At 42.4% G+C, this 24,690-nt stretch overlaps 1 protein-coding gene across 1 annotated transcript in view; it reads left to right on the forward strand.

Moving 5' to 3' along the window:
* Window positions 1-2,929: 2,929 nt before the first annotated feature.
* Window positions 2,930-24,690, forward strand: part of LOC145351989 (NACHT, LRR and PYD domains-containing protein 12-like) — a 72,830-nt gene continuing 51,069 nt past the window's right edge. The window contains 5 exon segments of the mRNA XM_080201841.1: window positions 2,930-2,952; window positions 9,693-9,788; window positions 13,167-13,333; window positions 16,788-16,959; window positions 17,063-17,128. Of these exon segments, the coding sequence (XP_080057967.1) occupies window positions 2,937-2,952; window positions 9,693-9,788; window positions 13,167-13,333; window positions 16,788-16,959; window positions 17,063-17,128 (517 nt within the window). The 5' untranslated portion in view covers window positions 2,930-2,936.

The raw sequence follows: 24,690 nt of genomic DNA on the forward strand, positions 1-24,690 counted from the left end.
GATCTCTTTACCCTCCCATCCCAAACCCCTGCCATCCGACCCATTAACGTCTGCACACATCTTCTCCATGGCTTTTCCAAGTGGCTGAACCTTCAAACGTTCTTGCTATATGGCAACAAGTTTCCAATGAAAGGGATCTGAAACACACTGCACTGCAATGTTCTGCCTAGTCTAAATTGGAACTTTGGTTCAGAAGAAAAACGATTAAATTCAAGGAAAACAAAGTAGAAAGTATTCTTAAAGTCTCAGGAAACCACATCCATTTGACCTTGTACTTGAACCCTACCAGCCAAAACCTCGGCAAATCCAATAGATCAGCTGTCATCGTTTCTCTTTCATACATCTATGCTGACTCTGACCATTCATGCTATTGATTCCCAGGTGTGCTGTTACTTAATCTTTCACAATGGACTCTAGAATTTTCCCTGATGCCAACGCCAGGCTAACTAGTTTATAATTTGTTGTTTTCTCTTGTCTCCTTTCTAAAATGTTGGGGTTACAATCCAATCAGTAGGATCTGTTTCAGAGTCTATACAATCTTGGCAGTTCGCCAGCAATGCATCTGTTACTTCTCGGGCCCCTTACGTCAGTAACTCTGTGTTGATGATTACCAGGCCGTGGAGATTTATCCCATCAGCTCACCCAACACTATTTGTTTACGAATACTGATTTTCCTCAGTTCCTCCTCTCAAATTCTGTGTTACGCAAGGCACCCTGTTTCTATTATGTGAGAACAATTGACCTCATTGAAGACTAGTTTGTCCAATGTTATAAACCCCAGGGTTAGGCCATGATAAGTCACTGACCTGGCGCATATACCCAGCACTACACCTCATTTGCTGTCCAAATATTTTGCTGAAACAATATTGATTCTCCTGTTTTGATTCTAGTGTCCGAGCGGTTTACTTGACGGGTTACGGTGTTACAATTCTTTGGTTGATGCAATTCTGTTGCTGATGATGGACAACATCATCTCATAAATGTCTAAACTTGAATAGATAGATCTGTTTAAATGTACTCCACTTTCCTTTGATAGTGCCACAAAACACCACAGTGTATCTCCTCAGAGAATGGGGCATGGTCTCCATGTTTTGAAATATATCTACCACTGTTAAATTGATGGAAATATGGAAAAGGAGGCTTTTCCCTCTTGGTGTTTACTTCATTGCCAGTTGTATCCACTCCAGAAGCTATATCCTTTAGAATCTGGAGAACACAGCGATACTCTAGCTGCAAGGTTCAAGATCCATTAAGCTTATTGTATAATTTTTCAAGCTGCCCACTGGACTTCAATTCGATCTGCTCATATATCCCCTAAATATACCCCTAGGAACTTGTCCATATTTGTCTGATATTGTAAGAGTTCAAGTGGTTCAGAGCCACTACTGAGAGCATCCAAAAACTCCCTCATGATCTCTGTGCTGCGTTGCCTGGTTGGTCCTTGTGCATGAGTTGCAAAAACCCAGCCTGCAGGTGCAGCAGGTGGTCAGGAAGGCGAATGGGATGCTGGCCTTCATAGCGAGGGGGATTGAATATAAAAGTAGGGAGGTCTTGCTGCAGCTGTATAGAGCATTGGTGAGGCCACAGCTGGAGTACTGTGTGCAGTTTTGGTCGCCGCACTTACGCAAGGATATTTTGGCCTTGGAGGGAGTGCAGAGGAGGTTTACTAGGCTGATACTGGAGTTGAGGGGGTTGAGCTATGAGGAGAGGCTGAATAAACTGGGCTTGTACTCGTTAGAGTTTAGAAGAATGAGGGGAGATCTCATTGAGACGTATAAGATGATGAATGGGATGGATAGGATAGAGGTGGAGAGACTCTTCCCGCTCAGAAAGGACAGTAGGACTAGTGGGCACAGCCTCAAGATAAAGGGGGGGCGGTTTAGAACGGAGTTGAGGAAGAACTTCTTCACTCAAAGGGTGGTGAATCTCTGGAATTCTCTGCCCGTTGAAGTGGTGGAGGCTGCCTCGCTAAATATTTTCAAGAAGCGGGTTGATGGGTTTTTGATAAGCGAGGGGATTAAGGGTTATGGGGAGAGGGCGGGAATGTGGAACTGAGCCACGACAGATCAGCCATGATCTTATTGAATGGTGGGGCAGGCTCGAGGGGCTAGATGGCCTACTCCTGCTCCTATTTCTTATGTTCTTATGTTCTTATGTTGGTGAGAAGCATGTTTACTAACTGAATTCCTGTAAGTGAAACCATCACACAAGCGTCATCACAACATATTTTTAGAAAAGTGTTGGCAATATGTCAAATCACACCTCAGACTGTTGCTTATTAACTGGAAATGTTCTCCATGTGATTATAACCATGGTTCGGATTTTAATGAATAACCAGCCAATTAGGGAAAATGTGCAATATCAGGCCAGTAGAATCTGATTAATATTATAGAACCATGCATACCTACTTTGATAGAACTAAGATTCAAATATATTGTACATACACCGTTGAAATTGGGACAAAAAAAAACTATTGATCAAATGGAAAATCATTCAGCAGAGAACACACTGTGTCCTTCCCTCTGGTATCCGAACCCAATAAATGAACAACGGACTTTGCACCTTGTTCTGCAATTTTATAGCCAGGCAGAAGTAAGTTATAAAGTGGGCCATAAAATGAGGACAAAATTGCATCCAACGGCAGTATATGATTTCTCTGCAGCACCTAGTAAACCTCACATCAATGGTCCACTGCCAAAGAAGACATAATTTGTGACTTCGTCTAAAATTATCAGTGATTATTCAGCAAAACTCAATCTTAATAAGTCTCTGCGTAATTCGGGTCTAGCTCAGTATGAGAGAATAATTTGCTGAGAGATTATATTGACCGGTCGTGTTTATGACTGTGATGTGTCCCTGAACTTTACCCAGGGTGTTTTCAACAAACTGCTAAATCCATTATATTAATTTATCCAGACGCACTGGAACTAGACTCGATGACCGCAGTGCAAGGTAAGAGTCTAGAATATATTGACCACTGTTATAGTGTTTCTAATGTAAAAAAAAAGTGACCCATCGCAATAGGATGGTTACAGCATCGAACAAGATTAGCAAGTCCTTCTGGGACGCTGTAAGATCATTCGTGCCAGCCTCAGTAACCTTCCCGTACAGCCTTATTTTCACTAAAATTCTGCTTTGGTTGGAAAATGTTGGTGAAACTGGATTCAAAGGTCGCTAATTCTTTCAGCAATGCAACCATTTTCTCCGTATTTGTGCGCCATGTAGACTGTTGATTGTTCTGTCCAGCTCTTCAAATATTCTACCAGCCTCACTTCTCCAAAAATAAACCATTATGGCTTCTGGAATCTATCCATGCAAATGACATCCTCGTCCCTGCTACCATTCTCAAGAATCTTTTCTACAGCTTGTCTGAAGCTGCCCTGTCTTTCTGTAAGTGCGGTGTTAAAACACGACAAAAATCTCCCACATGAAACTGAACGAATGTTTTGGAACTGTTCATCAAAATTTCATTGAGGTTGTACTCGATACCTCTAGCTCAGGATCCCCTAAGACTTTTGTTCAATTTTTCTAGCAGCCTGAGGGACGTCAACTCAATCTGCTCGTGTAACCCTAACGTATACCGCCACCACTCACTGTTCCTGCTGCCCCTTTAGAATTGTATGTTTCATCTAATATTGCCTCTCCATTCTTTTTATGCAAAAATGCATGACCTGGCAACTTACTGCTTTAAATGTCATCTGCTACATGTTCATCTATTCCACAAATTTGGCTGTGCAGTTGAAATCTTATCACTATTTTTTTTTCACAATCTCCTAACTTGGTGTTATCTGTAAATTTTGAAATTATTCTTATCAACCCAAGTCAAAGGAGTTAATATAAATTGTGGAAATAGTTGTCCGGGTTATGAACCTGGGAAACATAATTGCACACTTTACTTCAGTTCCAAAACCCACTGCTCATTAAACTTATTTTATTGTCATTCAGCCATCTTTGCATTCACGCCCCTAATATTTTATGGACATCAAAATTGTGAACAAAACTGATGTATGCAATTTCCTTCGATGCAAGTTCGCAAGTTCACAGATAACAGATTAACAGAGTTTTGTATCAAACTGTCTCTCATCCTTCCACAAAAACATCAACCAAGTTAGTTAAACATGATTTTCTTGGACAATAATTGCATTTGTTCACGATTTTGACAGAATTACTGTCTTCGTTGCATGCAGACGCAATATACTCCTTTTGCAATTCAGTCATGGCATTTGTCTCGTGTGCAAGTTTTCTTTTAAGCCCATAATGTCACAATTCCTTGTCATGCTAGTTATTTTGCTAACCATAGCCTTTTCAAAAACTTTCATATTTTCTTTTCTATTATCTGTCAATCCGAGAGAGATAATACAGTTGAACAGGTGGCTAAAGTGCTGGTGTAGGAAGGAATACTTTAAAATTATGGATCACCAGAATGTCTTCAGGTGAAGGTGGGACCTATACAAGAAGGTTTGCACCTAAACTAGAATGGCACCAATATCCTTGGCGGAAACTTTGCTAGTGCTGTTTGGGGGGCTTTAAACTAATGTGGCAGGGATATGGGAACGGGAAAGTAGTCCAGTAGAAGTAGGGATTGGGGAAGAAAGTGAGGCTGAAATACACATAGCACAGAATAAGAGCAGGGAGAAGGAGGTTGCCAGGCTTGATGGGACAGGAAGTCTGGAATGCATTTGTTTCAATGCAACAAGTATAACAGGTAAAACAGCTGAAAGGATAGCCTGGATTATTGCATGGAATTACAATGTTAATACAATTATGAGACATGGCTAAAAGAGGGACAGGTCTGGCAACTGGCATTCTTAGATATCGTTGTTTCAGTCGAGATAGAAGGGGAAAAAAGTCTGTGGGGTTTTGCTGTTTAGGAAGCATATCACATCCGTGTTGATGGAGGACATATTGGAGTGGTTTTGCAATGAGGCATTATGGGCGGAGCTCAGGAATAGGAAGATTGAAATCACATCAGTAGTGTAGACTTCCCAACAGCGGGAAGGAGATAGAAGAGCTGTTGTGTGGTCTGAACCTGGAAAGCTGTGATAATAAGAACAGGGCAGTTATGGTGGGCGCTTTCCGTTTCCTCCATATATAATGAGACTCCTTTTCAGCCAGGGATTCGGATGGAAAGGAATTTCTTTGATGTGTCCAGGATGGCTGTTTGATACAGTACGTTGACAATCCAATTAGCATGGGGGCCATACAGGACTAGCCAATGTAAAGATGAGCTGATCCAGGTGATCCATGGTTCAATGGGAGAGCACTTTGGGCTTAGTGACAACAATTCAATAAAATCTCAAGTAGTCATGGAATAGGACAAGGGTAACCCCTGGGTGAGGGTGCTTAATTTGGCGAGAGCCAAATATATGCAAATTAGACAGGGCTTGGTGAATGTGGATTCGGAGCGGCTATTTGAGGGCAAATCCACTTCTGGTATTTGGGACGCTTTTAAATACCAGTTGATATAAATGTGTGAAATCATGTTCCTGCAAAAATGCAGGAGAGAAATGGTAGGAGTCGGAGCCATTGATGACTTTGGAAATTGTAAGCTTGAAGAAAAAAAAGTGTATGATAGTTCTAGGCAAGTAAAAACTGATGAAGTCTGTGAGGACTATCATGAAAGTAGCAAACAGCGTCATGGAGAACGCAAAGACTTGAAGTTGGAGGGTAAAGGTCCACTTGTCATGGTCCAGATAGGTACTAACCACATCGATAAAACAAGAGTAGACATTCTGCTAAGAGAGTATGTTAAAAAGCTCAGTTAAAAAGCAGAACCATAAAGGTAATAATCTCTGGATTACTACCTGAGCCACGAGCGAATTGGCACTGGGTCAATAAAATTAAGCAAGAAAATGCGTGGATTAAAAATTAGTGTGGGAGAAATGGGTCGAGTAGAGTGGGCAGCAAGGCTAAAAGGCAGAACAGGGGATGAATGGTAGCAATTATTGAAGGAGATATTCAATTCCTCACAACTAAAATATTTGCCAGCAAGGAAGAAAGATAGCAAGGGGGGGGAGCGTGGTGGGGTAAAAACATCCATGGCTAAACAATGAGGTCAAGGATAACAGAAGGACAAGAATTAAAATATATCATATTCCAAAGGCCTGTGACAGGCTGGAAGATTGGGACATTTTCAAACATAAAGAAAGAGATACCCTAAAAGGAATAAAAAGAGCTAAGGTAAATTATGGAAGAAAATTGCACAAAATATCAAAAAAAAGCAAAAACTTCTATAAGTATATAAAAGAGAAATGAATCGCTAAGATGACTGCTGGTCCCTTGGAAGGTGAAACCAGAGAGTTAATAGTGGGGAACACCGAAATGACAGAGATGCTAAATCAATATTTCATCTCAGTGGAGGATATTACTACCGTTCAGAAAGGAACTGGCAGGTCAGAGGTAACAGATAGGTCAGCATTCCAAACAATCAACATCTATACAGAAAAAGGTACTCAGCAAACTATTGGGCTCAAGGACAGGCAAGTCTCCGGGCCTACATCCTAGAGTGTTAAAGGAAGTGGTGGTGGAGATAGTATAACCATTGTTTATAATATCTCAAAGTTCCCTAGATATGGGAAAGGTTCCAGTGGAGTGGAAAAATGTTAATGTACGCTCGTTTTCAAAAAGGGAGGGGCGTTAAATCTGGGAAATTACAGACCATTTAGTTTACATCTGTTGTTGAGAAAGAGTTAAAATCAATTATTAAGGAAGCAATATCAGGACATTTGGGCAGTCAAAACGCTATCCATCTGACTGAGCGTGGAGTTATGAAGGAGAAATCAAGTTTGACTAATTTGCTGGAGTTTAGTGGAGATGTAGCAAACGAAGTCGATAATGGGGATCCTGTAGTATTTCTGGATTTCCAGAAGGTGTTTGATAAGGTGCCTAACAAATGGGTAATTCACAAGGTTAGATTACGGGGGATTGGGGGTAATATATTAGTTTGGTTAGGTGACTGGCTGATGGACAGAAGACAGAGAGATGGGAAAAATATTTTTTTTTCTGGATGGGAAAATGTAACTAATGGGTGCCATAGGGATCTGAGAGTCCTAGCTATTTACAATCTATATGGACATCCTGTATACATGCATAGGAGGATCTACAGCTAAATTTGCAGATTCTGCAAAAATAGGCAGTACAGGGAGTTTTAATGAAGAAATAAGATCCTTACAAATGGATATCGGTAGTTTAAAAGAGTGGGCAAAAATGTGGCAGATGGAATTTAACTTGGATAAATGTGAGGTCATGCATTTTGGAGGGAGAAAAGGCAAGATGGCTTATTTTCTAAATATGGAGATGTGGTGTCCTCATTCGTGAGTCACAGAAAACTAGCATGCAGGTACAGCAGATAAAAAAGAAAGAGAATTTGAAATGGATAGCGTAGAAGACCATGCAAATGCCCAATGGCAGGCATGATCATGCATTCTGAAGGATGGAGTTTTGACGTTGCAAGTTAGCTGGAGCTCATCAGCCTTGATCCCTGATGGATTCAGCTCAATACCTCCATTCATCTCTGCCCCTGAGTACAGATGATGGTAAATGACAGCAGATATTGCTGATATCTCGACGTCTTGAAATGCATGATTTTGGGATAACCCGTTTGCAGTTTGGGCGTTACCAAAGCGTGAGGGCCACAAATGAGAATTGCCTTCATTTAGTTTCCTTATGATTATCAGTTTGCCTCATTAATCATCCAATTGTGGTGACTTAGACTTAATTCTCCTAAAAATGGCCCTCTTGGATTTCAATGTACCAATTTTGCATTTACTGCGCTACATTTCTGTAACTGAAAAAGTGATGTCAGTTGGCTCTTAAATGCATCCCCAATGGCAATTACGGATGAACAGTAAACAATGGCCCATTAAGGGACTCAAATATCCCAGGAATAAATTTAAAAACATCTTTCCAGACACATTTCGGCATCCGGTACCCTCACCCAGTCCCCACCATCTACCATCCATCAACATTGACTCACCCATAATCATTTCTACTCTCTCTTCACTCAACATTGAATTTGCCCTCAACCCCATAACCATCTACCTCCATATGCCATCCTCCTCTTAAAGCCCACATCCATTACCAATGGCTGAAACTCTCAATCCCATTAACCTAGCTACTTAACTAGCTGTTTTCTTATCTAGATCCTATCCGCGATCCATTCTATTAGTGGTGCTAACCACTGTGCCACCGTGCCACTCGGTGTTAGAGGTGGTGTACACCATTCATGTTGATACTGCACATTAGCACCGTTGAACAGTTAGTTTCACCTGTTACTCAATATTTACGTAGATACCCTTCCCTTCACTTTTAGCACTTTTAGTGCTAAAGGTGACTGTGTTCGGTGCCTCCATGGTGTTTCATGATAGAAAGCGTGAAACAATCTGATGAAGATAGTCAATATCCTGAATGATACTTTTTACGCATCATATTTCAACATCCAGCTTGTAAATAGAACATGACATGTGCCTTATTTGCATTGTTACTAATAAGGCCATCCCTTGTCATATGGAATTGTAAGAATCCTAAAGCTTATACTGAGTAATGAAGGTAGGATTATGAAGTTAGACTGATAGTGAATACCCAGTCAGATTTCTCAAGTGGTACGTTAAGAATGTTTATTTTGCTGCTCAGTTTCACTGGTTAATCTGAACGCAGGATGTAAGCACATTCTAAAATGTAGCAGTATAAATGTCGCAAAGATATATCCATGTATAAGAAATGTGCAACGTTTAAGAGGTGTGGTGTCATTCTGTGGAAAACACATTTTTCATGGCTCTCAGCAGAGACTTTTGCTAGAGTTGGATCTAGAGGGGATTGTGTGGAGACACCAGCTATTTGGGCAAACGTGATGACTTTAGAGCTGAACTCAACTGCAGGAGTTCAAAGAATAATGCTTCATGCAATGGTTGTAGAATCTGATCGCCATCATATAGTGTCACAGTGCGAATATCAATGACTTCCTTAAACAGAACTTTGGTGAATAGGCGAACAATGTCAAATGAGCTCACATACACAGCATTTCTATTGTTATGTATATCTTGTATGATCTTCGCAAATAGGGGCGAATCCTATTGTGGAAACCTGCTTGTAACGATTCTCCCAAACGTTTGTTGCCAATTCATATGGAGGAGAACCACTCATGAGATAGGGCATAAAGGGACTCCACATTTGGGTGTTTTGGGCAGCGCATACGCATGCCCATGCAGCGAGTTGTGAGGCTGCTTCTGCCATACGTTTTGCAGTGTCTGATCGTTCTTGGATAACTCCAACAAGTGTGTCTTTTTTTTGCTTACTTTTGAGTAGGGTTGTCTGGCAATTTTTAAGCAGCAGGTCCAATAGATAACAGTAAGAATGGTGTGCGCTCTGTTGATGTAGTCATACTGGTCAAGGTTGAGTGTCCTTTATCTTCCTCATGGATCAATAATTGCTTAAAATTAAAACAATGCTTGACAGTTAACTGTCTGTCAACTGGTGCATTGTTCATTGCAATACTCAGAGAAATCAGAGTCAAATTGCTTCAGTTGATCCGGCACATCGTCTTACACAGTATAAATTATTTTCCACTTATAGCAGTATTCTCCTGAAGTATCCTAATGAAAGCAAAACACAATAGTTTGGCATGTCTCCTTTTTTCAGTAAATACTACAATTCTGTACTATCAATTATTAATGTCAGTGTTAAACTGTTTTCAGAGATTCAGAGCCTGGGAGTGTCTATCATAACCATGGCTGAAGGTTCAAACAGTGGAGAAGATCAAACATCCTCAAAACAAATGAGAAAGGACACAGGTAGGTTCACATAATATTATAAAATACAACCTCTGTCCCAATAAAGGATGGGGATTGCACGTAAAACTATGCATCTCATTCAAAAAGAAGGAACATCATAGTAGTGAAGTATTATCAGTTAAAACAGATTTTATTTTTAATATGCACTGCAAGTGTAATGTTTATACAAATATTTCCATTGATCCACAGAGGTAATTTAAACTGACTTCATAAGAACATAAGAAATAGGAGCAGGAGTAGGCCATCTAGCCCTTCGAGCATGCCCCGCCATTCAATAAGATCATGGCTGATCTGAAGTGGATCAGTTCCACTTTCCCGCTTTCTCCCCATGACCCTTAATCCCCTTGCCTACCTCCTCAACTCCGTTCTAAACCACCCCCCCTTTATCTTGAGGCTGTGTCCTCTAGTCCTGCTGTCCTTTCTGAGCGGGAAGCATCTCTCCACCTCTATCCTATCCATCCCTTTCATCATCTTATACGTCTCAATGAGATCTCCCCTCATTCTTCTAAACTCTAACGAGTACAAGCCTAGTTTATTCAGCCTCTCCACATAGCTCAACCCCCTCAACTCCGGCATCAGCCTAGTAAACCTCCTCTGCACTCCCTCCAAGGCCAAAATATCCTTGCGTAAGTGGGGCGACCAAAACTGCACACAGTACTCCAGCTGCGGCCTCACCAATGCCCTATACAGCTGCAGCAAGACCTCCCTACTTTATATTCAATCCCCGTCGCTATGAAGGCCAGCATCCCATTTGCCTTCCTGACCTCCTGCTGCATCTGTAGGCTGGGTTTTTGCGACTCATGCACAAGGACCCCGAGGTCCCTCTGCACCGTAGCATGCGGCAGCTTTTCGCCCTGTAAGTACTAGTCCTTCCTACCATTATTCCTACCAAAGTCGATAACCTCACACTTCCCAACATTGTATTCCATCTGCCAGGAACTCGCCAACTCGCTCAGCCTATCTAGATCCTTCTGCAGACTTTCCAGACCCTCCGCACAATTTGCTGTTCCACTTATCTTTGTGTCATCAGCAAATTTCGACACCTTACACTCGGTTCCCTCCTCCAGATCATCTATATAAATGGTAAATAGCTGAGGCCCCAGCACCGACCCCTGGGGCACTCCACTAGTCACCAACCGCCAATCAGAATAGCACCCATTGACACCTACTCTCTGCCTCCTATTTGACAGCCAATCTCTATCCACGCTAACACCCTACCCCCAACTCCATGTCCCCTGACCTTCTGTAATAACCTCTTGTGAGGCACTTTATCAAACGCCTTCTGAAAATCGAGAAACACCACATCCACCGGTTCCACTCTATCCACTGCACTAGACACATCCTCGTAGAATTCCAATAAATTCGTCAGACACGACTTCCCCTTAACGAAACCGTGCTGCATCTGCTCTATCAAACAATTCTCCTCAAGATGCCTCGCTATTTTCTCTTTGATTACGGATTCAAGCATTTCTCCTACAACAGACGTTAAACTAACCGGCCTATAATTCCCTGCCTTTTGCCTGCTACCCTTTTTAAACAGCGGCGTAACATTAGCCGTTTTCCAATCTTCCGGCACTTCCCCGGAATCCAGTGAGGTTTGGAAAATAATCACCAAGGCATCCACTATCACCTCCACCATTTCCTTCAGAACCCTCGGATGCATTCCATCCGGTCCTGGGGACTTGTCCACCGTCAGTCCCTCCAGTCTGTCGAGCACTGCCTCTCTAGTGACAATGATCTCATTCAGGCCCTCCACTCATTCCATCTTTCCATCGTTAACACCCGGCAAACTATTCACGTCCTCCTCCGTGAAGACCGAAGCAAAAAAGTTATTTAAGGCCTCAGCCATTTCCCCATCCCCTACCACTAAATCCCCCTTCTCATCCTCTAAGGGTCCAACGTTCACCCTAGCCAGCCTTCTCCTTTTTATATATTTATAAAAACTCTTACTATCCTTTTTTATATTTAGCGCTAGCCCAGATTCATAGTTTATCCTTCCTTTCTTTATCAACTTCTTCGTCATTCTTTGTTGATATTTAAACCTCTTCCCTGAATTTTAAATCGTGGAACTAATGGAAAACGATGTACCTGCTAGAAAATTGATATAATAACAGGTGGCAGGGTGTAAGATTAAAATTATTTAGTCTATATGGCAGGCTGTAACTTGTTGTGTACCAACCGGAGGCTCTCAACTACTCATTGTATTATCTGATGACCTAAATCATGCAATAGAAAGCCATATATCTCAACTAGATGGTGACACTGAGTTAGCAATGTTAGCAATATAGTTAAAGATGTGAAGTTAAATATATGTCAATCAATTCAGTGAATCGGCCAAACGTCACGTCACCCACTTTCTACATGGATGCAAAGAGAGCTCGTAGGCAATGGGAACAGTTTGAAGCAGTGAAGGCGGAGAGGAACTTAGAAATCCCTGAAAATAAACTAAAGTTATAAAATGAAATAAGTACAGAATAATTTTAAAACTGAATAGGATGTTGGCTTTTATATTCAGAGAATGGAAGTAGACATTGACAGGAGTTGTATTAAATGTTGTAAAAGCACCTGAGTCGGCAACATGTGAACTTAAGGAAACAAGGACATTCATGATCCCACTGAATTTTGCGACCAAGCTCAATGAGTTGTATGGCCTACTATTCATATGATATTACTGTGAGTTGCTCGGCATCATATCGTAGTTGGGATAAAGTTCCTCGGAGGGAGTGCAGCGTATATGTTCCAAAGTGGTATCTAGACATGAAGGGCGCAATGGAACCATGGTGTTTGCTGCTGCTTCACAGCTCAAGAGACCTAGGTTCCATTCCAGCCTTGGGTGACTGTCTGTGTGGAACTTGCACGTTTCCTCGTGTCTTCTCATAATCCAATTACGTACAGGTAACGTGGATTGTCCGTGCTATTTGTTTTCCTTAATGTCTGTATAGTTAATTACGGGGGCGGGGGTGGTGGCAGAGCAGGGGGAGGGGGGGCTGGTGAGTTGGTAAAATGGTCTTTTGGAGAATCATGCACATTCGATGGGCCGAATGACCACCTCTGCAAATTTGGATTCTATTAGATTTTGAGGCGGAATTTCACAAACGTGGGTTATATTTTCTGCAATTTGATATGTTCAGGGTGGAATTAATCATTGTTTTCTGCGTTGTAAGGAACAGATAGGAAGTATTCACAGTCTGAAGTTGGGCCCAGGAATGGTGGTTTGAGGTTGTTAACTTCATGTTACCCAGAAGTATGGTGATATTTAAATCATGTCATAACAAATTGACGATGATGCCACTGTACGTCACTATGATTTCGGAAGGTGTTTGGCAAGTTGTAACAGCCTGGGTACAATCCATAAATGTTCTCTATTTGCGTCCACAGATCCAATCCCCATGTTCACTGAGAACTTGAGCTTTGATGATGATTACCAACTCTTCAAAATGATAAGATTCTACCAGGACAGACTAGAACAGGCGATTGAAGAAGGCGTGGAAGGACTCAGTCTCATTTTAACAGGCGCTGACCAGTTCAGTGGGCAAGAATATCACGTAAGTGGGAGCGACAGATAAAGAGTTTAGATTATTTTAACATCACTGATCCAACAGAATAATAACATACAAATTCCTGGATGACAGAAGATCAAGGTTCCGTGATGCAGTGAATTGAAAAAGCAGTTACGTCACCTGAAGTTCTTCCTTCCCAGTGAGCACATGCCCTCTCTACCCAGTGACTTTAACCAATCCTTTCATCTTGTTAATAATTCTAGCTACTCTCTTCAACAATGTTTTTTGTCCTGTAGTAATTGGAACTGCGTAGCTGCAACAACAAAATAAAGTAAAAACACATTTTCCAATTACATAAAGAATATAAGAACATAAGAAATAGGAGCAGGAGTAGGCCATCCAGCCCTTCGAGCCTGCCCCGCCATTCAATAAGATCATGGCTGATCTGTCGTGGCTCAGTTCCACATTCCCGCCCTCTCCCCATAACCCTTAATCCCCTCTCTTATCAAAAACCCATCAACCCGCGTCTTAAAAATATTTAGCGAGGCAGCCTCCACCACTTCAACGGGCAGAGAATTCCAGAGATTCACCACCCTTTGAGTGAAGAAGTTCCTCCTCAACTCCGTTCTAAACTGCCCCCCCTTTATCTTGAGGCTGTGCCCCCTAGTCCTACTGTCTTTTTTGAGCGGGAAGAGTCTCTCCACCTCTATCCTATCCATCCCATTCATCATCTTATACGTCTCAATGAGATCTCCCCTCATTCTTCTAAACTCTAACAAGTACAAGCCTAGTTTATTCAGCTTCCCCTGATAGCTCAACCCCCTCAACTCCGGTATCAGCCTAGTAAACCTCCTCTGCACTCCCTCCAAGGCCAAAATATCTTTGCGCAGGTGCGGCACCCAAAACTGCACACAGTACTCCAGCTGCGGCCTCACCAATGCCCTATACAGCCGCAGCAAGACCTCCCTACTTTTACATTCAATCCCCCTCGCTATGAAGGCCAGCATCCCATTCGCCTTCCTGACCACCTGCTGCACCTGCAAGCTGGGTTTTTGCGACTCATGCACAAGGACCCCGAGGTCCCTCTGCACCGTCGCCTGCTGCAGTTTTTCGCCACGTAAGTAATAGTCCTTCCTACCATTATTCCTACCAAAGTGGACAACCTCACACTTGCCAACATTAAATTCCATTTGCCATTTCCTGGCCCATTCGCCCAGCCTATCTAGATCCTTCTGCAGACTCTCCACACCCTCCGCACAATTTGCCGTTCCACCAATCTTGGTGTCATCAGCAAATTTCGACACCCTACACTCGGTTCCCTCCTCCAGATCATCTATATAAGTGGTAAATAGCTGAGGCCCCAGCACCAACCCCTGGGGCACTCCACTAGTCACCATCCGCCAATCCGAATAGCACCCGTTGACCCCCACTCTCTGCCTCCTATTTGACAACCAATCCTCTATCCACGCTAACACCCTACCCCCAACTCCATGTCCCTCGACCCTCTGCAATAACCTCTTGTGAGGTACTTTGTCAAACGCCTTCTGAAAATCCAGAAAGACCACATCCACCGGCTCTCCTCTATCCACCGCCCTAGACACATCCTCATAGAACTCCAGTAAATTTGTCAGACATGACTTCCCTTTAATGAAACCGTGCTGCGTCTGCTCTATCAAGCAATTCCCTTCAAGATGCCTCGCAATTTCCTCCTTAATGATGGATTCTAACATTTTACCTACCACAGACATTAAACTAACCGGCCTATAATTCCCTGCCTTTTGCCTGGCACCCTTCTTAAACAACGGCGTAACATTAGCCGTTTTCCAATCCTCCGGCACTTCCCCGGAATCCAGCGACGTCTGGAAAATAACCACCAAGGCATCCACTATAACCTCCGCCATTTCTTTCAGAACCCTCGGATGCATTCCATCCGGTCCTGGGGACTTGTCCACAATCAGCCCCTCCAGTCTGTCGAGCACCGCCTCTCTAGTAACAGTAATGTCATTAAGACCCAAAGCTCCTCGAACGCTGGTGACGTTTTGACATTGTTGTAATGTAAGAAACCTAGCATTAATTACCATAAATCATAATGTGACACTAACTATCATTTTAATTGAGTTATGGCTTAGTTACTCTTTTTCTAAAGAGTAGAATAGGATATGTGACATCCATCTAGGGGGCATAGGTTTAAGGTACGTGGGGGGAAGTTGGGGGACATATGCGAGGCAAGTTTTTTTTAAAACAGAGGTTGGTGAATGTCTGGAATGTACTGCCCAGGGAGGTAGTGGTAGCAGGTACAATAGCCATATGTAAGGGGCAATTTGACAAATTATTGCATAGAATGGAAACGGAAGGATATGGACTCTAAGTGCATACGGTTTTAGTTTAAGCAGGCACCATGATTGACGCAGGCTTGGAGGGCTGAAAAGTCTGTTCATGTGCTGTACTTCTCTTTGTTCTTTGTTAATACAATATTCCTCTACTCCTCCTTTAGCCAACTTATCCTTATAAATATCAACACCAGATGGTGCCCAGAATATCATGTAGTGCACTTATGGACCCAGTTACTGAAGTTCTATCCCAGCAACACGATTTAATAGCTTGCATTTCATACAGTAATTGGGAAGGCCATTTACTGGAGTGAATGGATTTCCCCTATTCTTATGACTGCTCAGAATAGGAAGAAGACAAATGAAATAGGAGCAGTACCTCAATTTATTTTATATAGTATAGAAGTGTGCTGTGAAATAAAACAGGTTGGGAACCATTGCTCTGGACAGACAGACAGCCCTGAAGGGACATCTGCCTCCTCAATAAGTTACTTTGTATATGCATTAAATAAAGAAGTTTCTAAGTAAATAACCCGATATATCTATTTGTCTGCGACAAATCAAAACAATATGATGGAGTGGTCAGATAAGTTTCTAATGAAGTTCAATGTAGAAAAGTATAAGTTGACGCAATTTCATAGAAAGAACATGGAGGCAGACAACAGAGCATAAGGTGCAAACGTACTTAAAGTGTGGAGGAGCAGTGGGATCCAGACATATATGTGTGTTGATAATTGGTGGCAAGGCAAGCAGAGAGAGCAGCATGCTCACTGCTCCTCTCAGTTCAGAATACACATTTTAATGTTGCTCTGTTTTTGTTTCAGTCGCAGTGTGTAATAGCGGGAAAAGTGGGAACCAGGTGTCGCATATTGTCATTCATTAATCTGATATCATGCCCAACATTAACAGAAAATAAACTAATCATGTCATCAGAAACAGTCATAATTCCAATCATTGTTCCGATTTCCACTTTGGTTTCATCCTACTTGCACTGCATGTATGATTGAATCAATATCTGTTTTTTTTTCTGGTTCAGAACCCAGCCCAATGATTGCATCCATTGCTCAAAAAAAAACTGGAAAAAAAAATCAGTGAGCAATTATTTCCTGCTGATTCTTAGTGTTTACCGTTCACTCCGCTGTTTTATTATTAATTACTATTATGTATAGAAAGTCACTGAGCTCCTGGAGAAGGGAAACAGGATGGACAGTTCCAAACTTCTCATAAATCTGGTGATGGAGAAGGGATCTCAGGCCCGAAAGCTGATGTGGGAATCCTTTCTGAAAATGCGTTCTGGGTTACCAAAGCTGGATAAAATACTGAAAGAAATACAGAAATATGGTACAGTAAAATGCCAATAAATACAAATTCAGATTCAAACACTGTAGAGTTTACTGAAATAGTGTATAAACCTGACTTAATGGAATCTGATTGTTTTGATCAGGATTTGATCGATCTGATTATATGGACAACCTGCAAGGTTTATCTGAATTACCCAGTCATCTGAAAGGTAAGAAATAACAATCGAGATTTCACACCGTTCACTTATCTTCTGAGGATCTGAATAATTGTCTAGAACAGCTTGTATTATAAGTTGTCAGAATCTGGGAATCCAAAAATCAAATTCGTGATGGGCTATTTTGTTTTTTGGATTTGTTATCAATTCTCACCTATATTGAAAAAGGTTAGAGTTACAAATTGTTTGATTTATTGTCTATCCTGTAAATCGGTGGATGCTACATTTTCTCGCCTAATGAAGGTGCTGTCGCTATTTGATTTGAAGTATTTTTATCTAGGATGACCTTAATATCCAATGCATCATCTTGTGTTAACACAGCAAGAAGTCTCAGGAGACCAGGTTAAAGTCCAACAGGTTTATTTGGTAGTAAATGTCACTAGCTTTCGGAACACTGTTCCTTCGTCTGGTGAGTGGGGAGTTCTAATCACTAACAGGGCATGTTTGTGATCAGAACTCCCCATTCACCTGACGAAGGAGCAGCGTTCCGAAAGCTAGTGGTGTTTACTACCAAATAAACCTGTTGGACTTTAACCTGGTCTCCTGAGACTTCTAACTGTGTTTACCCCAGACCAATGCCGGCATAAGAACAGAAGAACATAAGAAATAGGAGCAGGAGTAGGCCATCTAGCCCTTCGAGCCTGCCCCGCCATTCAATAAGATCATGGCTGATCTGTCGCTGCTCAGTTCCACATTCCCGCCCTCTCCCCATAACCCTTAATCCCCTCTCTTATCAAAAACCCATCAACCCACGTCTTAAAAATATTTAGCGAGGCAGCCTCCACCACTTCAACGGGCAGAGAATTCCAGAGATTCACCACCCTTTGAGTGAAGAAGTTCCTCCTCAACTCCATTCTAAACCGCCTCCCCTTTATCTTGAGGCTGTGCCCCCTAGTCCTACTGTCCTTTCTGAGCGGGAAGAGTCTCTCCACCTCTATCCTATCCATCCCATTCATCATCTTATACGTCTCAATGAGATCTCCCCTCATTCTTCTAAACTCTAACGAGTACAAGCCTAGTTTATTCAGCCTCTCCTCATAGCTCAACCCCCTCAACTCCGGTATCAGCCTAGTAAACCTCCTCTGCACTCCCTCCAGGGCCAAAATATCCTTGCGCAGGTGCGGCGCCCAAAACTGCACACAGTACTCCAGCTGCGGCCTCACCAATGCCCTATACAGCTGCAGCAAGACCTCCCTACTTTTATATTCAATCCCCCTCGCTATGAAGGCCAGCATCCCATTCATCTCCACATCATCTTGTGTGAAACAAAAAGGCCATGATCTCGATGCTGTGTTCCCTACACCTGAGAAGTAATTCTTACAAGAAACATGACAAAATACTGAGCAGGAAGAGAGCAGATTTTCCGTCCAGCAGATCCCATGCCATAATGATTCAGCCATCTTACATTCTCTCGCCTGCTCCCCCAGCCCATCACGCTTACAGCCTTGCCCTGTCTTGGAAGAAACAAAAAAAAACAAATAGTAAATCCTAGAGCCAATATGGAAACGTATCCTAATATTTATTTCTACTTTCCTCGTCCCACTGCATCCAAATCAAGCAATTGCATTCGCTGAGTTTTGCCTTTAAATATACTGATGTTCTGCATGATGTTACATCCATTCCAGTGGGGGACAAATTGACATTGTTCTTGAAGACAGCGAGGCAACAGCCACCACAGCAGCAGTAATCACATTTCAGAGGCTCGTAATTCTCTGGGGACAAGAAACATAGAACGAGCAGTATGCATTTTCACCTAGGCTGGACCTGTGTTCATTGGTCCTGCATAATTTGATACACAGGAATAATATATCAATGGTGACTCAGTCCAGCCATTCAGTTATTTACTAGACCTCAATCAAGTCACGTGTAAATTTGGGCTTGTGGAAAGTAAATAAACAAGATCTTTGAGTCTGTATGAATATCTGATCTTCTGTAAGATAAAATCATGTCATTGGGATTTTTTTCTTCTGCAAATTTAGTCTGACCAGGGACATGTACAGTATTAAAGATGTGTATTTTGTTTGGGATTGAATGGTTGTATTGACACAATCCAGTGTTTTTATATTTCACTGCACTTTCTGTAAGTTAGTCATAAGTTTTCGCTGATTTGTGCACGATAACACAAAAAAAAGTTTCTCCTTCTTTCTCTTTCGCAATATTGTTTCCTGTAAAATACACCAGCGTCCTCAAATGAGACTTGTATTCCGCGATGGTCTGACGGTCTGAATGACATTGCGTCTTTTTTTAATGAAATGTGTGGCTCACTGCCTGAGCACATTTAGCTGCTTTTGGATCTGATTATCCTTCTTGATTGTCTCGCACAAATGCTACTGCCATCTGGAGATATCCTTACTATAATCCCCGCATCGTTGTGCAACTCCTTCAAGTAGGAAATCTGAGCTACGGTTAATACGTGGGTGAGAACGCTTCCAACGTATCTTCAAGCTGAATGACATCTCTTATGTGTTTGTGTGTGTGTGTTTGCGTGTCTGTGTGTGTGTGTGTGTGTGTGTGTGTGCGTGTGTGTGTGTGTGTGTGTGTGTGTGTGTGTGTGTAGGAATTAAAGACCATTCCTAATCCAGAGTTTTATATTTCTTCAGGTTAACAATTCCATTGAATTTTTGAGGAGCATTACCAAATGTTTTCTGAAATTCCAGATATATCGTGTTCAGTGCAATTTCCTCATCCACTATACTAATAACTTCCACAAAAAAAATGATGGAGAGAACTAGTATTATTTTGGGAATTGTTTTGTGAATTTCTTTGGCCTCTGTTTCCTTTCTATTTTTCATTCATAGCATTTATAGATTCCTTTCCAGCAGGGTTGAAGCTTATCAAGGCAATTTAAGATAATGTGCATATGAAGTTTGCAACCGCTTCTGCAAATAACTTTCCAGAGTAAGTTCCCACCCCGTAGTGAACACATCTCTTCAATAGCGCTCTTTATTTCGTTGAAGGTCTGTAGCCTACTAGTCTCAAACATGCAAAAAATCACACAAAGACTGGTGGCAAGGAAGTCGAACAACGTTTGTAGCCACCCAGAGAAAAATGAATCGTCGAAAAATTCGAAGAAAAGAACGTTGAAGAGAAGCCTTGCATGTGCTATAGCCGAAATGAACTCTGCAACCATTGGTAGCTGGAACATGCAGAGAAGATCTAGAGTTGGGGATGCTTTAAAACGAAGGAAACCAGGCTGAAGCTGGTGTTGTTCCATGTTTCAAGAGAGAAAAGGCAAGGCAGTACTAAACAAGCAGATTCTTCAGGCACACGTCTTTCCTGAGTAAAATGGTGAGAATTATTCGTGCCTTGGGTAGTTTGACAAGAATACAGAGCAACGGACCTCGTATACGGAATGTTTTGTAATGGTAGAACCTAACAAGGATACCAGAGAATACTTCCACTTTCCTGAGAATGATAGGTACTTGGATCAGGAATTGGCTAGCAGATAGGAGACAGAGGGTGGTGGTTGATGGTAAATATTCATCATGGAGTTCAGTTACGAGTGGTGTGCCTCAGGGATCTGTTTTGGGGCCACTGCTGTTTGTAATTTTTATTAATGATCTGGATGAAGGTATAGTTGGGTGGATTAGTAAGTTTGCTGATGACACCAAAGTCGGAGGTGTGGTAGATTGTGAGGAAGGGTGTCATAGTTTGCAGGGTGACATAGACAGGTTGCAGAGCTGGGCCGCGAGGTGGCGGATGGAGTTTAATGCGGAGAAGTGTGAGGTAATTCACTTTGGTAGGAATAACAGATGTGTCGAGTATAGGGCTAACGGGAGGACTTTGAATAGTGTGGATGAGCAGAGGGATCTAGGTGTGTGTGTACATAGATCCCTGAAAGTTGGGAATCAAGTAGATAAGGTTGTTAAGAAGGCATACGGTGTCTTGGCGTTTATTGGTAGGGGGATTGAATTTAGGAGTCGCAGCGTCATGTTGCAACTGTACACAACTCTGGTGCGGCCGCACTTGGAGTATTGTGTGCAGTTCTGGCCCCCACATTACAGGAAGGACGTGGAGGCTTTGGAGAGGGTGCAGAGGAGGTTTACCAGGATGTTGCCTGGTATGGAGGGGAGGTCCTATGAGGAGAGACTGAGGGATTTGGGGTTGTTTTCGCTGGAAAGAAGGAGGCTAAGAGGGGATCTTATTGAAACGTATAAGATGATTAGAGGTTTAGATAGGGTGGATAGTGATAGCCTTTTTCCTCGGATGGAGAAAGCTAGCACGAGGGGGCATGGCTTTAAATTAAGGGGGGGTAGTTATAGGACGGATGTCAGGGGTAGGTTCTTTACCCAGAGGGTGGTGAGGGATTGGAATGCCTTGCCTGCTGCAGTTGTAAATGTGCCTAGTTTGGGGGCGTTTAAGAGATCTGTGGATAGGTTTATGGACGAAAAGGGATTGGTTTAGATTAGTGGGTCAGTGTTATTTTTTTAAAAAACTGGTCGGCGCAACATCGTGGGCCGAAGGGCCTGTTCTGCGCTGTAATGTTCTATGTTCTATGTTCTGTGTAATGTTCTATGTTCTATGTTCTATGATAGGGGAGAGAGTGGAAGGCGGTGGCTTCAAGGGGGGACGTTTCACCTCTTCAGAAATTTAGTGCAACCGGAAAAGCCAGGTGCAACGACATATGAAGAAGTAATGGGGAAAAAAAACAGTGCCATAATTCACCAAAACCTTTCGTCATTGCAGAAAGCTTCAGGTTTTGTTCAAAAAATGCTATCAAGAAGATGGGGAAGCGATTGCACAACTTATGGCGATATTAAAAAGACTGGAAGAACACTGCAAGTTTATGATGTATTAAACGATATAATCCGAGGAGCACTGCAATTCCTAATTTGTTGTTAACTGAAAACAGCTTGACCTTACAAAAAGTCATGGAAGTTGTCACACCAAAGCTGGCAGGCAAAGAAGCGTAGCAGTTGGGTTCAAACATTAAGATTCACAAGCTATCGGCTGAATGTCCAATGCAAACAGTCTCGTACTTTGCATAAAATATGTGAAGACTGGGCTCTCAGCTGCAGATTGCTAGTGCAAGACATCATGAGTAGAAACTATGGAAGAAAAGGCAACATGAATATGCATATTGGAAGAAAGAACCAAGCTTCAGGCAAAATTCGCAAAATGCACAAACCTAATAAAACGATTCCTATACAAACCAAAGGAACAACGGTCCACCCAGTACAAAATAGCTGAGAGAACAGACTTGATTCACTGTTGGAGGTCGAATTGTCATTAAATGTTCACACCATTGCTGGATGGGCTGTGCGTAAAGTTGGAAGTGGGCATTGGTGCAGCAGTTTCGCTGGTACCAGCTGGTACCATACATTTTATGGCGAAATGTAGGCATATTCTTTGGAACCTTCAAAAACCGTGTTACAAAATTACACTGGTGAGTGTGGTCATTTGTGGGCTATGTGAATGTAGTAGTACAATTAATTAGGGGGATGGCACTTTTGTTCTTACACGTTATCCGTTGGGTGGCACGGTGGCGCAGTGGTTAGCACTGCTGCCTCACAGAGACAGAGAGCCGGACTCAATGTCTGACTTTGCCCACTGTGGAGTTTGCACGTTCTTCCCGAGTCTGCGTGTATTTCCTCCAGTGCACCAGCTTCCTCCCACAATCTGAAAGATCTGCTGGTTAAACATTGAGCCGGACAGGCGGCGAAGTGAGGCGACTAGCGGAATTTCACAGTAACTTCGTTGCGGTGTTAATGTAAGCCTTACTTGTGACGAATAATTAAACTTTACTTTTACTTTATCCAAGACCATTATCCCGCACCAATGGGTAGAACTTGGTTGGATCTAAATTGGGCCGAAGTAAACCTAATGGTTTGCAGACGAGATGAAGATAGGAGGAGGGATAGGCAGTAGTGAGATGGTGGGGAGGCTGCGGAGGAACTTGGCCAGGCTGGGAGAGTGGGCAAAGAAGATGAAATACAACATGGGAAAGTGTGAAGTTATAAACTTTGGTAGGAATAATAGAGGGTGTGGACTATTTTCTAAACAGAGGAGAATTTAGAAATTGGAAGTGCAAAGGGGCTTGGGAGACCTAGTTCAGGATTCTGTTAAGATTAATTTGCAGGTTGAGTTGGTAGTTAGGAAGGCAAATGCAATGTTAGTATTCATTTCGAGAGGACTGGAATACAAAGCAGGGGTTTACTGCTGAGGCTTTAGAAGGCGCTAATCAGACCACTTATGTGATATTGTGAAAAATTTTGGGCAGTTTATCTAAGGAAAGATGTGTTACCCCCGGAGAAGGTCGAGAGCAGGTTCACGAGAATGATCCCAGAAGTGGTATATGAGGAGCGTTTGAGAACTCTGGGTCTCTACTCAGTAGAGTTTACAAGAATGAGGGGGATCTCATTGAAGTCTACAGAATACTGAAAAAGCCTGGATAGAATGGACATGGGGAAGATGTTTCCAATAGCAGGAGAGACTAGGACCTGAGGGTACAGTCTCAGAATAAAGGGACAGCTCTTTAGAACCGAGATTAGGAGGATTTATTTCAGCCAAGGGTGGTGAACCTATGGAATCCATTACCCCCGAAGGCTGTAGAGGACAGGTCATTGAGTATATTTAAGACAGAGATTTTTTATTATTATTACTGGTAAGGGGATCAAAGATTACTGGGGAAAGGCAGGAGAATGGGGTTCAGAAGCTATCAGGAATGATTGAATTGCAAAACCAAATTGATGGACCGAATGGCCTATTTCTGCTACTAACTCTTAGGATCTTGTGATCTTGTAATCGAATAACTGAATCAGAATCATGTCTTCTGGTTTCTTCAAAACCCTGAAAAAACACGTTGCTATTTTCAACGGTGGATTTCAAAGGGTATAGCAGTGAAGTTGCTTATCAAAGAAGAGAGTAAGGTGAAATTTGTAAAGGCAGGGCCGGGACCCTATGCAATCAGACCAAAGGTGGAAGTGGATCTGGAATGACATGTTAAGGTAGAGTCTTAGAACCTATCAGCGTGAGTGAATGGGCTTCCTCCAATGTTCCAGTTATATATTAAAAAAATGGATATGTACGGATTTGTAGTGACTTCAAAGAAACTATTAATCTTGTACAGTGTGTTGCAATATTTTATTAATGATCTGGATGAGGGTATAGTTGGGTGGATTAGTAAATTTGCTGATGACACCAAAGTCGGAGGTGTGGTAGATTGTGAGGAAGGGTGTCATAGTTTGCAGGGAGACTTAGACAGGTTGCAGAGCTGGACCGAGAGGTGGCGGATGGAGTTTAATGTGGAGAAGTGTGAGGTAATTCACTTTGGTAGGAATAACAGATGTGTCGAGTATAGGGCTAACGGGAGGACTCTGAATAGTGTGGATGAACAGAGGGATCTAGGTGTATGTGTACATAGATCCCTGAAAGTTGAGAATCAAGTAGATAAGGTTGTTAAGAAGGCATATGGTGTCTTGGCGTTTATTGGTAGGGGGATTGAATTTAGGAGTCGCAGCGTCATGTTACAACTGTACACAACTCTGGTGCGGCCGCACTTGGAGTACTGTGTGCAGTTCTGGTCCCCACATTACAGGAAGGATGTGGAGGCTTTG

The sequence above is a fragment of the Carcharhinus amblyrhynchos genome, chromosome 13 (genome assembly GCF_965287045.1).
Source record: "Carcharhinus amblyrhynchos chromosome 13, sCarAmb.v2.hapA, whole genome shotgun sequence".
In the NCBI taxonomy this organism is placed as follows: Eukaryota; Metazoa; Chordata; class Chondrichthyes; order Carcharhiniformes; family Carcharhinidae; genus Carcharhinus; species Carcharhinus amblyrhynchos.